Below are 14,835 nucleotides of genomic sequence, written 5' to 3' on the forward strand. Positions count from 1 at the left end.
TTGATATTCTCAGCAGGTTTTGTTCTCGACTTCCAGCCATTTGGTACTTTGTTGAAAGATACACAGCTAGTTTTAGCTTGAAAATTGAAACCTAACCTATATTTTTATTTAGGGTGTAAGTCAGTTTGCTGTTATACAGTGCTAATACACTCTCCATCTGTTCACTTGGGGATTTTTTTTCCTGTGTGGTCAAAAGACTTTTCTACTATTAAGGCAACATCATGTGTGGCAGCTCTTTCTGGTTTATTTTTCTTGATTCAGGTTTAGATTGAGTAAATCAGGACACTACCATCTTAATTTTAAACTACGTAGCAATGTACATGCTTCTTTTCAAGTGACATTCTCCTGTGATGTTGATAAATTGTTAACCCACAGCCCAAGAAATAAATTATTGTTATCTCTAATTAGTCTTTGGGTATGGTAGGGAGTATTCAAGGCCAAAGACTTGCCAGGCTTGGCCTATTTTGAGCTCTCTCTAAACTTTGTTTAGATGAAACAACTTTTTTTTTTTCTAATGGCAGGAGTATTATACCTAGTTTGTTTTAACTTTGCTTATCTTCTTATGGTACAACCCCATTTTATATAGATAATAGTAAAAAGTACTTTGTGCAGAAAGAGATATTGATGACTAATGTAATCACACAATCATCAAGGTTGGAGGAGGTATCCTAGACCATCTAGACCAACTGTCAACCCAGCACCACCATAATTGCTTGAATCATCTAAATCATATCCCCAAGTACTTCATGCAGACACCTTTTGTAAGAGCAGGTCTTATTTCTCCTGGCAAAAGTTAATGCCATTTCCTCTTACTCTTTTACCTAAGACATGGCAGAAGACACTGCCTTCTGGCCGTCCCTCCTGAGCCTCCTTTTCTCCAGGCTAAACAACCCCACTTCCTGTATCTGCCCTTCATAAGATGTTTTCTAGACCCTTCTTCACCCTCTTTGGATATGCTTCTCAATGTCCTTTTTGAAGGGAATGACACAGAACTGTACACTGATGCTCAAGGTGCAGCCTCACCAGCGATGAGTACAGCGGGACAATCGCTTTCCTACTCCTACTGGCCAAACTATTCTTGATACAGGCCAAGATGCCCTGGTCACCTAGGCACACTGCTGGCTCATGCATCCATCTGGCTGCCAATCCCCAATCCCTTTCTCCTGAGCAGCTTTCCAGCCTGTGGCAGTGCTGCAGGGTTGTTGAGGCCCAGGCACAGGACCAATAAAGATAATGGCAATGGGCAGAGAAATGCACAACTGGCATATATTCAGCCGTGCTGAAAACTGGGAACATGGGGTTCTGGGAAAAGGGGTAGAAGCATGGGACTATGTAAGATGGGGCACTGACAGAATCACCAACAAGCAAATAAGTTCAGGACTGGAGCTAGTCAAAACTGATTCTAGGGATACCAAAGAAATCAAAGATATGCAAAAATTACCATACATAGTAAATTATATGTGCAGTAAATATAGTAAATGTAGTAGAGTAAAACATAATGTGGCATGGAGTTGCAGACCAGAGAAAAACAAATGTTTAAAAGCATGTTAGCACAATGAAAAATGACACCGAGCATATATTTCAGTCAGGAAGAAGCCACTGGCATTGTAGTCCTCCCAGCAAAGGAGAGAATGCTGATGACTTGCCATCCTTGCCCTCCTCTCCCCCAACACACCCCCCACTCCAGCTCGACTGAAGCTGTGATCTTAGCTCCCCTAAGATTAGCATTGATGACAGAAAAGTACCTGCCCTGCTTTGTGGTCATGGTTACATCTTTCACAATAAAGTACAACTCAGGGCAAGAAACACTGCCAATTTTCTTTGACTTTTCAAATAGAAAGTCCAACAGCAAATTTGGTTTTCATTACAGACAGTTCCACTCTGAAATGGATCTGAAGGCTTGAGCCTAAGGTGTGATTGTTGCTGTACTGATATCCAAACTGCTCTGTGTGCATGCATAAGTTCCTATCTCAGAATGGAAAAAGAAGAAAGGAAAAAATCCCCACCAACTTGATTTGTTGAGCATAATTGTATGGATAATCTCAATCCATTACTTTGTGCCACAGAACAGTTTTCCATTCACACATCCATCTCCTCTGAAATAGAAGACTATTCTTACATTTTATTCACATAATGGTTTTGATAGAAAATCTGTTTTGCTGCAGATGAGAGCCCTGGAGGTTTTTGGTCTATTGTAATACATAAGAGCTCCCTGACACTGCAGCATTCGTTCTCTAGTGCGATCGCCTAGCAGGGCTAAAAGCACTGATGTCTTTTACAGTTCTGGTATTGCCATTATCCATTTCAATGGGGTTTAAATGTAAAAGTGAATTGATGGTGTTAAAGCATGAATTTCAATCATGCTAAGAAAGAAGATATTGATGGGAGCCGGCAAGGGAGCTCTGAACAAAAATGTTGCAAGGAAGAAGCTGAAAGGCTGATTACTATAAGGCCAGTGATTTTATGTTTTCAAGCTACAGAGCTGCCACACATTAAAGGATACCTGTTCATGTTGCATAACTCAGGACAAAGTGTGTTTGCCCCGTCTGTATTATGGGTCTCCTTCCTTCTCACTGAGGTAGGACTTCATGGGAAAAATCTTCAAGTCTTAGTTCAGCTTTTTATCTGAGATTTAAGATGTCCCTTCTCATTAGCTTTTGTAGTAGGGCTGGTTTCTTGTGGCTACAGACTGTTGCTGTTCTTGTAAAAATTATACCTTTGCAATTATAGTGCAGCCACCTGTCTGAGTCTGAGTCTTTTTGGAGCAGTGGAGGAGACGCTTTTGTGTCATACAAATTACAAAGAACACCGTAACTCAGGGTTAGGAAAACTAATGAGAAAGCAGTGTTTTGCAGGAGCTTAACGAGTTGGATTTTAATTTTCACAGCAGAGAAGAAGAGCTGTGAGCAACTTTGACACAAATTGAAATAGAATCACAAAGTGTTACTTGGTGCATTGAAGCACCTCTCTCTCAGCTATAGCTCTGATTCCTGCTTGGATCCTGGCAAATATTCATGGCAGTTTCCTCTGGCACAGTGGTCAGCAATTCCCTTTCCTGCCTCTGCATGCCCTGTGTCCTAAGGCTTACTTCCATCACCAAGAAAAATGCCATTTTATGAAAAACACAGCCATGTCTTGGGGGATCTCCACATTTATCTTGACTTGCAAACTGAAAAGGCTTGATTGATTTGTATTTGTGCTTCCATGACAGCAGCATGTTCTGTACCTGTTTAATTGGTTTAAATCAAATTTAAACACTAAGCGAGTTTAAAACAACAGAACTGCACAACAGAGCTATGGTCTTCAACACAAAATTATAGTTGAGGTTTCAAAGAAGAAAGTGAAATTATAAAGTTGTATTTCAGATAATACAAAAAGAAAATCATCCTTGGACTGTGGTATTTTTATAAATTAAAAACTTATCATTTATAGTGTTCTTTCTAAATAAACTCCCTTTCCCACCTTCTGTCTGATATTCCTGCTGCCATACCTCTACTCTGTGGTTTAAGTTCCAATCCCAGTTTTCTCCATCTACTGTTTGTCAGCCTAAAGTGGGAGGAAAATGCCTGTAGTATAAATATGTTCAAACCACTTGAGGAAAGAATTGTGTACCAAATGTACCAAAGAAATTTTCAGGCATAGTGATTGATAAAAGTTCCTAGCAAGAAACTGTAATAATGTGTGTAAAGTGGATTTTTATACAGTATTTCCTTAGGGAGCCCATTTCTTAAAAAAATATATCATTTTATTGTAAAAATCATCATTTGTGTTTGGCAAAACATTTTTATTGTGCTCTTAATAAAAAGACTTTTTCCCCTTAAACTGATTTGAGATGAATGTATACTAGAGTGCAAAAATATGATTTTATCTTTATAGGAATTTCTCATGAATAGTCTTTGAAAATGTCTCTCTGAAGGTACAGATTCTCCAATTTTGTCTGCATTGTTTGTATTTATCCTCTCAGCAATAACATCTGCAGACAAGGTTTTCTGCAAAGTCAAATTGTACCATTTTTAATTAAATGTAAAATCCTTAGTGATGGAGTTCATCAACAGGCTGGATGTAGGTCTAAATAAAAATGGATACATTTTATTTCAATAAGAAGGTGATGAGGGCTCCATCTGAACTCACCTGCCTATCTGGCCCTGCAGTGGCACTCAGAAGCAGCAATCCTTCTTGAAAGTGTGCTGTGGTAAAGATGTGAAATCTTTGCCATAGGGCTGGACCCTGCTGGATAAATTCACAAACAATACCAATCCTAAAAATTCTGAAAAGTCCGACTGGTCACATACAACTGAAAACTGCTGCCCTGTAGAGGCAAACCAGCACTTGAGTTATGCACTTGGGTAAACTCTCACAGTTAAGGATTTAACCCACAATATCCCAGCATTGCAGACTAAGTTTATATCAAAACGCATGTAATGGTTTCAAGTTTGCAAGATAATTAAAAATATGTAAATTCAATACTGCAAAATATATAGCTGTTTCATATAGCAGGTCCTACTCTTATTTACTTTATTGAAATATTAATTATAATATACTGGATTGGTCTCTTCTGGCAAAGTGAGGTGGCTGGGACACCTTTCCTTGCTGAAAAGAGATTTATCTCCAGTAGTACTTGAATTTTATAGCTCTCTCATTCACAGCAATTTTACTTGTCGTGTGTTCTTCATATTTTAGGCTAACAAATTTGGTAATATTCAAGGAATGTAAAGCTAGGGATCTAAAATACTTACTTAAGTTACAAAGACATGAAAGCATTTCCACAAGGTTACTCAGGGCAGCTAAATTAGCTCCTGAACAGAGATTGTATTAATATATTCCTGGCTTTTTATCTGAGTCCCACTTATTTCTTGTGAGTTTATTCAGCAAGTAAAATCTTTTTTGAGGGTCTGCCAGCAGATAGCATATCTGTAGGTCCCAGGAAAATAAGATAGAGATGTCCAGGTACATCTGCAAATGGAAGAGCGTATACAAAGTCCATCTGGACCCTGTATTTACAGATTATTGACAAAGCATTCATGCATCTAGACCGTAAGCATCCCTAATATTGAGAGAGCACTTTGAAAAGTGAGAAAGAGACCTGAGATCAAGAATGAAAATAAAATTCACTACCTTTTTTATCTGTTCTGCTTTAGCACTAGGTATGCTTTCAGAGAACAACCTTGCAAATAATGAGCAGATATTTCTTGCCCATGCAGGCTTATGATACAAAGATTATTGACATTTTTATTAAAAAACATTAGTAGCATTCAATCTGGAAATTACTGATTTGTATAGGGAGAGTAAATAGTAATACATGTTGAAAACTAACTGATCTAGCCTAACTGGTTAGTTTACAAACCCATACCTGTTTCATGAATGCCTATTTTTTTTCCATTTTCGCTGCTCAAATGTGTGTTTACACATATGCACACACAAAATCTCAATTACAACTTTCCTCCTGGGATGCATTGATCTAAATGGAAAATGGCTTCTTTTTCCAAATATCCTAAATCCTTCTGAGAGGCATTGGAGGGTATGGAATAGTACTATGGAAAGCAATAGTATGCTTTTATTTATACCTAAAAACCTGCTAATTCATATGTTCAATTTAAAGTTTAATAGAGATTATAATTACTCAAATAATAAAACTTCTGAAATGGATGTGGGCCAGTAGAGCAATATATCATCACAGCTAATCTTCTGAAGCTTCAGCCATCCTCATTCATATTCATCTAGTACTAAACAGACAAATAATAGCATTATCACCTACTTCAGTAATCAACAATGGAAAACCAGTATCTGGGACTTTGGACTGGAATGGAAAGTAGTAGTATTGTGTCTATTAGCTGGAATACTAAGGACTCAGCTGTGATGACATCATGAGTGATATTCTAATAAATTTCTAAAGCTGGATACACAAGCATTCTGATTAAACTAGAATGAGCTGTTTCAGTCTCTCTTTGGCTTACTATATCACCTATATCATCATCATAGAATCATTATAACATAGACTGGGATGGAAGAGACCTTAAAGATTGTCTAGTTCCAACATCCCTGCTGTGGGCAGGGACACTTTCCACTAGACCAGGTTGCTCAGAATCCCATTCAGCCTTGCCTTGAGCACTTCCAGGGATGGGGTATCCACAGCTTCTCTGGGCAATCTGTTCCAGTGCCTTATCACCCTCACAGCAAAGAATTCCTTTCTAATATCTAATCTAAACCTACTGGATATCAGTTTGAAGCCATTCTCTCTTCCCCTATGCCCTTGTAAGAAGTCACACTCCATCTTTCGTGTACCTCCCTTCAGGTACTGAAGGCAGCAGTTAGGTCACCCCAAAGCCTTCTCTTATGAATCTTACAATCTTCTTATTAAGAGAATCTTACCTGCTCTTATATTTTATGACTTTTTTTTTTGCATTGTAATGCTACCTTGCACTGAATGTGATTGTCGTACTAGCTAAAGTACAGTAATGGATGTTATTAATTATTATATTTCTCCAGTGGGAATGTACTAGGGGACTATTAAGTTCATATGTTAATTGTGTCTGTATTGATTAGCTTCATTTACTGGATTTTTCCTGTGATTTAAATTAATAGACTTCTAATAGACATGGCTACACTTTCAGGAGGAGGTGTAGGTGTGTAGAATAATTTTGAAGACAAGTCACACATGCAGCAATATATGAAAGCAAAGCAAGTGCCTGAGGTGAGGCAGACACCAAATTAGTGTTTTGCCCTGCTGTCTGATGTCCCATGATAGTCTTACTATAATAAAAATATAATAACAACATTTGAGTATGACTGGACATGATAAATTAAGAGCTTGAAAATAAATTTGCCGTTAATATGCTCTGTCTTCTGAAACCTGACATACCATGCCCAGAAAATCAAAACGGAGGTAGCAAGAATCAAGGCGCTTGGGGTTCTTTCTACAGCACAGACAGCCCTGTAGCATAGATGAACCTTAAAATCTCCAACTTTTCCAACGGCTTCAAGGGAGCACTGAAATGCTGTTTCCTGTCTATCCTCTGCAGGGAATTACTGGAACGCGGCTTCTTTTGTTACTTCATCATCTTACCTCCACTTCTCCACCTTCCAAGGGGAAACCAGTGCAGACATCTCTTTCTACTTCAAAACGTCAGCCTCTGATGGGGTGTTTCTTGAAAATCTGGGGAACACTGACTTCATCAAACTGGAGCTGAAATGTAAGTATAGGCTTCCTATTACTGTTCTCAGCAGTTAAGTAGTATGTTGAATAGTAGCTTTTAAAATATGTGTACCATTTAGTAAAATGTGCAAGCTGTCTAAATCCTGGAAAAACTTCCAAATCAAGCTGCTTGATTTGAGTTAAAGTTGCCTTTTGTGAAAGGAGTTCTTGAAGTACATTTTAATTGTTTATTGAGGGAAAAATACAAAGACAAATAAAACTGATAATATCAATTACAAGAATGACACTGACCTTGAAAAGGGTTTTCAAAATTGCATATCAGAATTATTTCTTCAAAATTTATGTCTTCAGCTCTGTCTGCTTTTCTATTTTATTTCATGGTTGCTTTGGAAACAGGGCAAAGAAGAAAAAGAGGCACTGTCCTAATCAGCACTGCAAGGAGCCAAAGAGCTGAAAACTTGCATATGATATTTAAAAGCTATAAAATATCTCATAAAAATAAATCTTTATCAGCATTATCCGTTAATAAACTTGCTGATCTGAAAAAGAGGGTATAATGACAACAAGAGGCACGTCAATTTTATTATTCAAACCATTTTTAGTGGCCCAGGGGCAAACTTTTCAAGGAAGGTGCTGAAATCCTCACCTGCACCTGAATTCTGCTTAGTGGGGTTGAAGAAGTTGAATTAAGGGGAAACATGTTTTATGTGTCCTTTGTTCTCCCCTGACCCTGCCATAAACAGGAGCAGGGAGAGGCTCTCTGTGCCATGTGTGGTTGTTATTACAGCCTCCAGCTGCACGTTACAGCCTCCCTCCACTCCAGCACTGGGGCACTGGGAAAAGCATCTGTGCTTCCTTTCGCTGCAGGAGCTGCTCATGGATGCCAAGGACCCAGATCTAAATGTTGATATACAAAAGTCAGTGAGTCATTAGTGTTGAAAGAGAACCAGTTGGCTTGTGGACCCTAAATAATCTCTATTTTTGTGCAGATTCAATGTGATTTACGTACACACATCTAATTTGAAAGCAAAGAGCCATTTTCAACACTTCCCAAAGTTTCAACACACAAGTCAGAATGTAGAAATTTAGAAACCACTAAGAGGTTCCTTTAAAATGCATTTAAAATTTTCCCTCCAGGTAAGAATAAAATGCCAAGGTTCATTTGGGTGACTTTTTTCCTTTCTGCAACAAATTTAATTCACATTGCTTAATCCAATTTCTCTAATCTGCAACTTCAGTGAATCAAAATTGCTCCTATTGAGTCACAGGGAATTTTCTTATTTGCTTTACCAAGGGGCAAAGCCTTTTAATAATAAAGTAGCAGCTATTTTTAATTTTCCTTTGAATTTAAGTAGTACTTACAGTCAGCTGAGGTGGGCATCTTCAGAGCTTCTTGCTCTTCTACTTTATGGAAGATGTTCTCTTCCACTGCAATCAGACCAACCATGTTGTTGGTCACTTAGCTCAAAAGTGACACTATCATTGTGTAAAGGTGACTTGACAGCAACTAAAATTTTTTTGAGTCCATCTCAGGGTAAATAATAATCATGCTGCAGTGGCTCACTGAATAGATGTACCAGTTCAAGAAAGTGGCAGTGTGCTCAGAGCATCATTATACAGGACTTTAATTTTAAACCTTTTTAAACCTATGCTTGAGATCCGCTGACTTTGCTGAGATCTGGCATATGCATAAATTTAACCTCTGCTTCATGTCCCTGAATCTAAACTTAAGATTATAAATTCTTGATGGAAGAATTTGATATATCATCTGTACGAAAAGATTAAAAAGTACTGTAAGAACTATGTATTTGCTAAATAATACAAAGCAGTTCATTTGATATAGTTGCATTCACTCTACCCTTTTTCTCTGGAAACTATTGCTTGAAATTTTTAGAGTCCCAGGAAGAGACCTTCCTGTGACTTAAATGTTCTACAGGTCACAAATGAAAAAGTGGGTTCAGTAATAAAGAGCAACTCACTCTCTCTTCTGAATAACACCATTATTAATGAATGTTTGTTTTACCTACTTTTTTTTTTTTTTTTTTTGGGGGGGGTTTCTAGTCTGAACTTAGAGTTTTCTGTAATTCATTTACATGAAGAGTAAAGTTTCAGAATTTCAGAAGTAGCTTACATGGCTCTACAGTAAACTCTGCTGCTTCTTAAGCCTGTTTCCTTTTTATATAAATCCTGTAAAATTAATATGTAAATTTGTTCCTAAATAGGAATATAAATTTATGTCAGTAACGTAATTACAGAATTATCCCCAAACTCTGAAGAAGCTTTCCTTTGGCAAGTTGCTTTTTAGCTACCTATCACATTCTCTAATAGAACAGCTATTTTGTATTAAAGGCTTATTACATAAAAAAAACATCTTTTTACATAAAAAGACCATCACCACATATTAACTGAAAGCTGTTGTGCTGCACCCAGTGGATTGTGTTTATCTGTTCATTGCCTTCTAATACAGGTACAGTTCTACTGGAGAAGTATGACTTCCTACAAAGCCTGTTCTCAATTTCTTTCCTTTTTACCATTCCAAAAGGAAAATGTTAAAATCAGCATCCTGCATGTACAAATTCTCTTTTCTTTTTCTCTTATGTGTAAAATAGTTGTGTGTGCCTGTGATACATGGTTAATGATGTATAAGCTGAGCTCTATAGACCAGAAACCAAAAAGTTCTACAGTATCCAGTATTTTAATCAGCTTGCTGCACTTGGTGAATGCATTAGGGAAACAAATCATTCAGTCTATTAAAATTCTTAGCTTCAAGTCTTTGGAAAGGAGTTTGCATGTTTTATTCTGAGCACAAAAGTGGTTACTAGGAACACTCATTAAATAATTTTACTGCATGCTGTCTTTGAGTCTAATAATTCTTGAGACTTACATTGTCTTAGGGTCTAATAATTGCGCAGATTTTCTAACTCTCCTGATTTATATGAAAAAGAGGTGACATTTGCAGTATCTTGGAGGGTGACTTCATTTGCTTTCAGCAAAAGCTCAGATTGCCATCTCTGAGGAGGAGGAATAGAGAAAGGAAGGGAAGACCATGTTTTTTTGATTTCAGAAATAGCTTTGCAAGCAGCTGACAAGGAATGGTGTCAAGAAAAAATCAGGGATAAAATGCTACTATGAATGTGGCTGAAGACTTTAGCTATTCCATTTATCAAGCAATTCCTCTGGCAGGCTTGTAGTTGTCACCATGCATGGAACAGTTGACAGAGATGTAGAATTACCTGAAGCCTCAATTTTATGTACACCAGTAAATCTACAGAACTCCATTGTTTCCATCCTGGCTGGTCAGCTGACAATGGCTAGGATTGCTTAGAAAGGTGGTGGTTGAATAAGGTATTAATTTTTCTGTAAGGCAGGGCTTCCATCTCTGATCAAAATTTCCAGATTATTTTAAAATTAAAACTGGGTTTTAGAGTGAGAAACAGAGGGTTCATTCTCTTTTAGAATGCATTCTCCTTTTTTTTTCCAATATATTTTGTACCTTTATGAAATATGGACTGAAGATTTTAGAGTTATGACTATGAAAATGTAGCTACTTCATATCTGAGATGTTTGCCAAATAGATCACATCTGAATTTTCTGTTTGAGAGATATCCCAAGTTTTGGAAAAGATTTGCTCCTGAAAGCAAATTTGAAGGGGCATATTTGTGGTAATTTGGGAAGAAGCATCTACCATGACTGTTTCCGGAAAACTCTCTCAATGAAACTGTCATATAATTCTAATGAAAGAGATATTCTACTCACTTCTGTAGCTCTTCTCATCCCAGAACCCCGAAGCAATCCACAGACATTAATGAATTGTGTCTCAGTGTTACTATTCTGAAATAAACAGCAAGTCACTTTTGCAACAGAAAAAAAAAAATGAGGCTTAGAGATAAAGGTCAGCTTGTGTTTGGTCCTGGCATTAACATGTAAAAGAGGAAAGATCTTTCTTATTAATTTTTGTAAAAAGCTGGGAACATTTATAACCACTGCATTCGGGGATGTCAATTGGCTGATAACCCCTGAAAGTGCCCTAAAAGTCTCTCCAAGGAATGATCACTGAACTTGGCAGCTGTGAAAGGGATCATATGGAGTAGCTTGCTAATGAGAGCAGTGGCATGGCTGCAGGATGGGTTTGCTTGCTCTGTGGGCAGGGGATGCTCACAGCACTCTAATACCTGACATTTGCACATGGAAGGTCCCGTGCTGCTTCTGGTGCTCAGCTGTTTCTGCACTACTTAGTTGAGACATAAGTAACTCCTCCAAAATCAGACAAGAAGCAGTGACAGACTAGGGAACATGATTCCCATGGCTGTTTGGTTCTGCCCAGATTCCTCCTCATTCCTCCAGGCTGAATGCACTAACACATGACTGATTAATATATTTTCTTGCAAATTTTAACAATTCCATCACATCTTTCTCCGGAGGCATCCTAAAACGCAATTCTACCATAGCAATGGGTTTTCCACATGATGCTCAAAGTCCCATTGGTTTTCCACCACTTGGATTTTCACCTCTGTAGGGAAACGGGTATGACCTTCATTGTTTCTTTTAATTGAGTCATTATTTTGTTTTCCTAGCAGAAGGTCACTTTTCTATAAAACACTCCCCTAGGAAAGCATGTTGCATTAGCCACGTGTCAAAGAATGCATAGGACACTGAGGAATCTCTTCATCCCAGAGGCCCACAAGAAGTTATTAAATTAAGTGGGAAAACATTACATTTCTTCTGGGAAATTTATGACCCAAACGTTTTTACAACAGTGCTTGCAAACCATCATTCTATTCCAGGACAATATGAATGTTTCAAACAAACAAAAATAAAACCTGGTCTGAAGAACTGCAAGCACCATTCTTTGAAAGACAAGATTCTGTTTCAGATGAAGCAGGTGATGCAGAAATTCCTGATATTCAAACAAACCAATTTATTACTCATCTGAGAAGACCAGTTCCACGTCTATTTTGTTCCAAATAAGCAGATGGGGATAGGTGCCCAGTCTGGCATGTGAGAGCCAGCCAAAGGCAGCAAATTAACAATCCAGCTGGGGAACAGGTTAAAAATGACCAATGGAAACAAGTCACAAGGCTGTGGGGAAATTAAGGCCATCTTCTTTAATTGACTTGGACTATGGCAGACTATAATTACAGGTTGCTTTACTCTGATGTCCCTCAATGTCAATATGGCATTCATGACCCTTCACCATGCAGTGTATCCCCTCAGTATTACCCCTCTCCTTTCAAGGGTGATTGGACACCTTTCTCATTGCCATAAATGCCACTTTAAAAGTCATTTTATGTGCAGTCTTATAAATCAGTTACAGCTCACACAAAGTTCAAGGTGGGACTGTTTGACATTCAAAGAGCATAGTTGTCCCTGACTTTGCTTTGCACTAAAAACATGCAATACATGGCAAACCATTGCTGGCACTACCACTCAGTAGTTCATCTCAGGCCTTCGTCCTTAATTCCAGTCTACTTCCTGTTACATGCTGACATTGCAGAGGCTTTGTAACCTTCTTCATGTGTGCTAATCATTTTTATGCAGAAAGTAAATATTTGCTATGCTGCACAGATGCAGCACAAATTTGCTATGCTGCACAAATTCTCAGATGTTATAGGCATATGACAGAAACAAACCTTCTGGGTCCTTAATTTTAGAACCTTACAGTCAGAGACAGCCAAAATGCATAACCTGTGTCTAGCTTCCTAAATTTATGCAAATCTCTATTGAAAATAGTTTGAATCTTTGCCAGCTGGACAACTGTTTCAGACTCACATCTTTGTTTTCTAGAAGTCCTCTAATTCCTTACCGTTTGGTTTGCATCTTTTCTTTACAGCCGTGCATTCTTGTTTCAGTATTGTTCTTTGGCTGAACTAATTGTTTTCACTTCCTAGCATTTACTCTCCTCTTGTATGCCTGTGGTGCAATCATATCTTCTCTCAGCTTTTAATTGCTGTGTTAAGCAAGACAAACTCACATAATCTGTTCTCATAAAATATTTTGTCTTGTTCCATTCTCTTGTTAATAAGGTTCTCCCTACTCACTGCACCTTGAATTCTTTCTTAAACACAGGTAATCTAAATGATCGACATTAATTCTGATAATGGTTTACCAAGTGCCCTCTACAATGACATTAATTCTTGTGCTGCCCATTTGTCCTAGGAATTTTTGGCTGATTATACCGGGATACTGTTTGTTATGTATTATTTTTTTTGACCTCTCCAACCTTGTGTTACCAGAAAAAAAAAAAAAAAAAGAAAAGAAAATAGACATATGCTGACTTCTTGTGCAAAGGTATTTATTATAATTCCAAATATTACTTGACCCAAACCAAATTAGAGGTCCTCTAATTTTCTGATGACCTATACTTCATCCGTCTCATCAACAATCTCTGCAATTCTGTTTTCCATCGCTGCTCTTTTTGGAAAAAAATAAAATATGCTAAATCTCTAACAATTCTCTTCTTCCAAAAATCAGACTTTTTTTTAAATCAAATAAGGATATCCATTGTGTTGACTTTGGTAAACCCATTCTATGCTTTCATATTGTTTGTGTCTTTCTCATGTTAGGCAATGATATCTATTTCACTTGCTGATTTTATGGGCTGTCTTACATTGATTGACTGCAGGGTAAAATCTTGTCACTAAGTCACTGAAGATATGGTAATTCCATTAGTTTACATATTCTTTGTAATTACCTTTAATTTGAAGTAAAAAGTCACCAGAAAACTCTCATTTTTTTTATGCCTTTATGCAGGCTGATGTGTACCGAAGCCAATCACAGACATCTCAGTTCCCCCATCTCCAGAATACATCAGTTATGAGAGCATCCAGAGAGTTCCTCTTGCAATTTCCACCTGGTGCTCTCCTCTTGGGACCAAACTTCTTTGCCCATCAGAAAGAGCAAAAAGGAGGGGTGGGGGAGGATGCACATGAAGACCTGACTGTCTTTTGTCACTGTCACTCTTATTCCCAGTCACCAACATCATGCCATAACGTGAAATGCTGTGAGTGAGGAAATCTGAAAGGTTCCAACCAAGCTTCTTTTTTTCCTGAGGCTATGTGGCCTGAATCCTGTGGGTCTTCTGGGCCTAAATTATTCAGATATTTTTGAGAATCATTCTTCTAAGCAAATAAACAGAATATTGGTACTCTGAAAACTACTTTTTTATTTTAAGTTGAACTTTTTAGATGAAGTGTTAGCTATTGTTCTGTTAGCCTATTGAAAGTCTAAATTAGTCTTTATTGGTTTTACTAAGGCAATTCAGTTTTAAAGTAGAAAAAGGTTTTCTGTGACTAGAAGATTAGATATAATGAAAGTGGAGGTGTTTTTAATAATAATACAATGGTATCCATGGTGCTTAAAATATTTATGCAGATGGTTAATTCAAATTATGTCAGCAGACTGATTCAAGTAAATATAATTATTTTCTCCCTAGGTGTTTGTAGGTAGATGCTAAATGTTCATATAGAGTTCTGGCCACAGATTTTCCTAACACTTTGCAGCATTTCATTATGGTTTAAATGGTAGTTTAAAAAAAATCAGTTTAAATCATGATGGAAATTAATTCATTGTTAAATCATGTTTCATTCAGGTTCTGCCTTTCTATCTTGCCTTGCTACAGTTGTTCTTAGGAAAATGAATATTTCTGCTCACAACTTTTTGTTTAGAGACTTTGAACATCTTCT

General features: G+C 37.5%; 1 protein-coding gene across 2 annotated transcripts in view; it reads left to right on the forward strand.

Annotated features, from left to right (window-relative positions):
• CNTNAP2 (contactin associated protein 2) overlaps window positions 1-14,835 on the forward strand; it is a 1,054,227-nt gene that overhangs the window by 934,437 nt on the left and 104,955 nt on the right. For both annotated transcript variants that reach the window (XM_031503926.2, XM_077786381.1), the window contains one exon: window positions 7,020-7,190. In XM_031503926.2, coding sequence (XP_031359786.2) covers window positions 7,020-7,190 — 171 coding nt within the window. The remainder of the gene's footprint in view (window positions 1-7,019; window positions 7,191-14,835) is intronic.

Source organism: Lonchura striata, chromosome 1 (genome assembly GCF_046129695.1).
Source record: "Lonchura striata isolate bLonStr1 chromosome 1, bLonStr1.mat, whole genome shotgun sequence".
Lineage (NCBI taxonomy): Eukaryota > Metazoa > Chordata > Aves > Passeriformes > Estrildidae > Lonchura > Lonchura striata.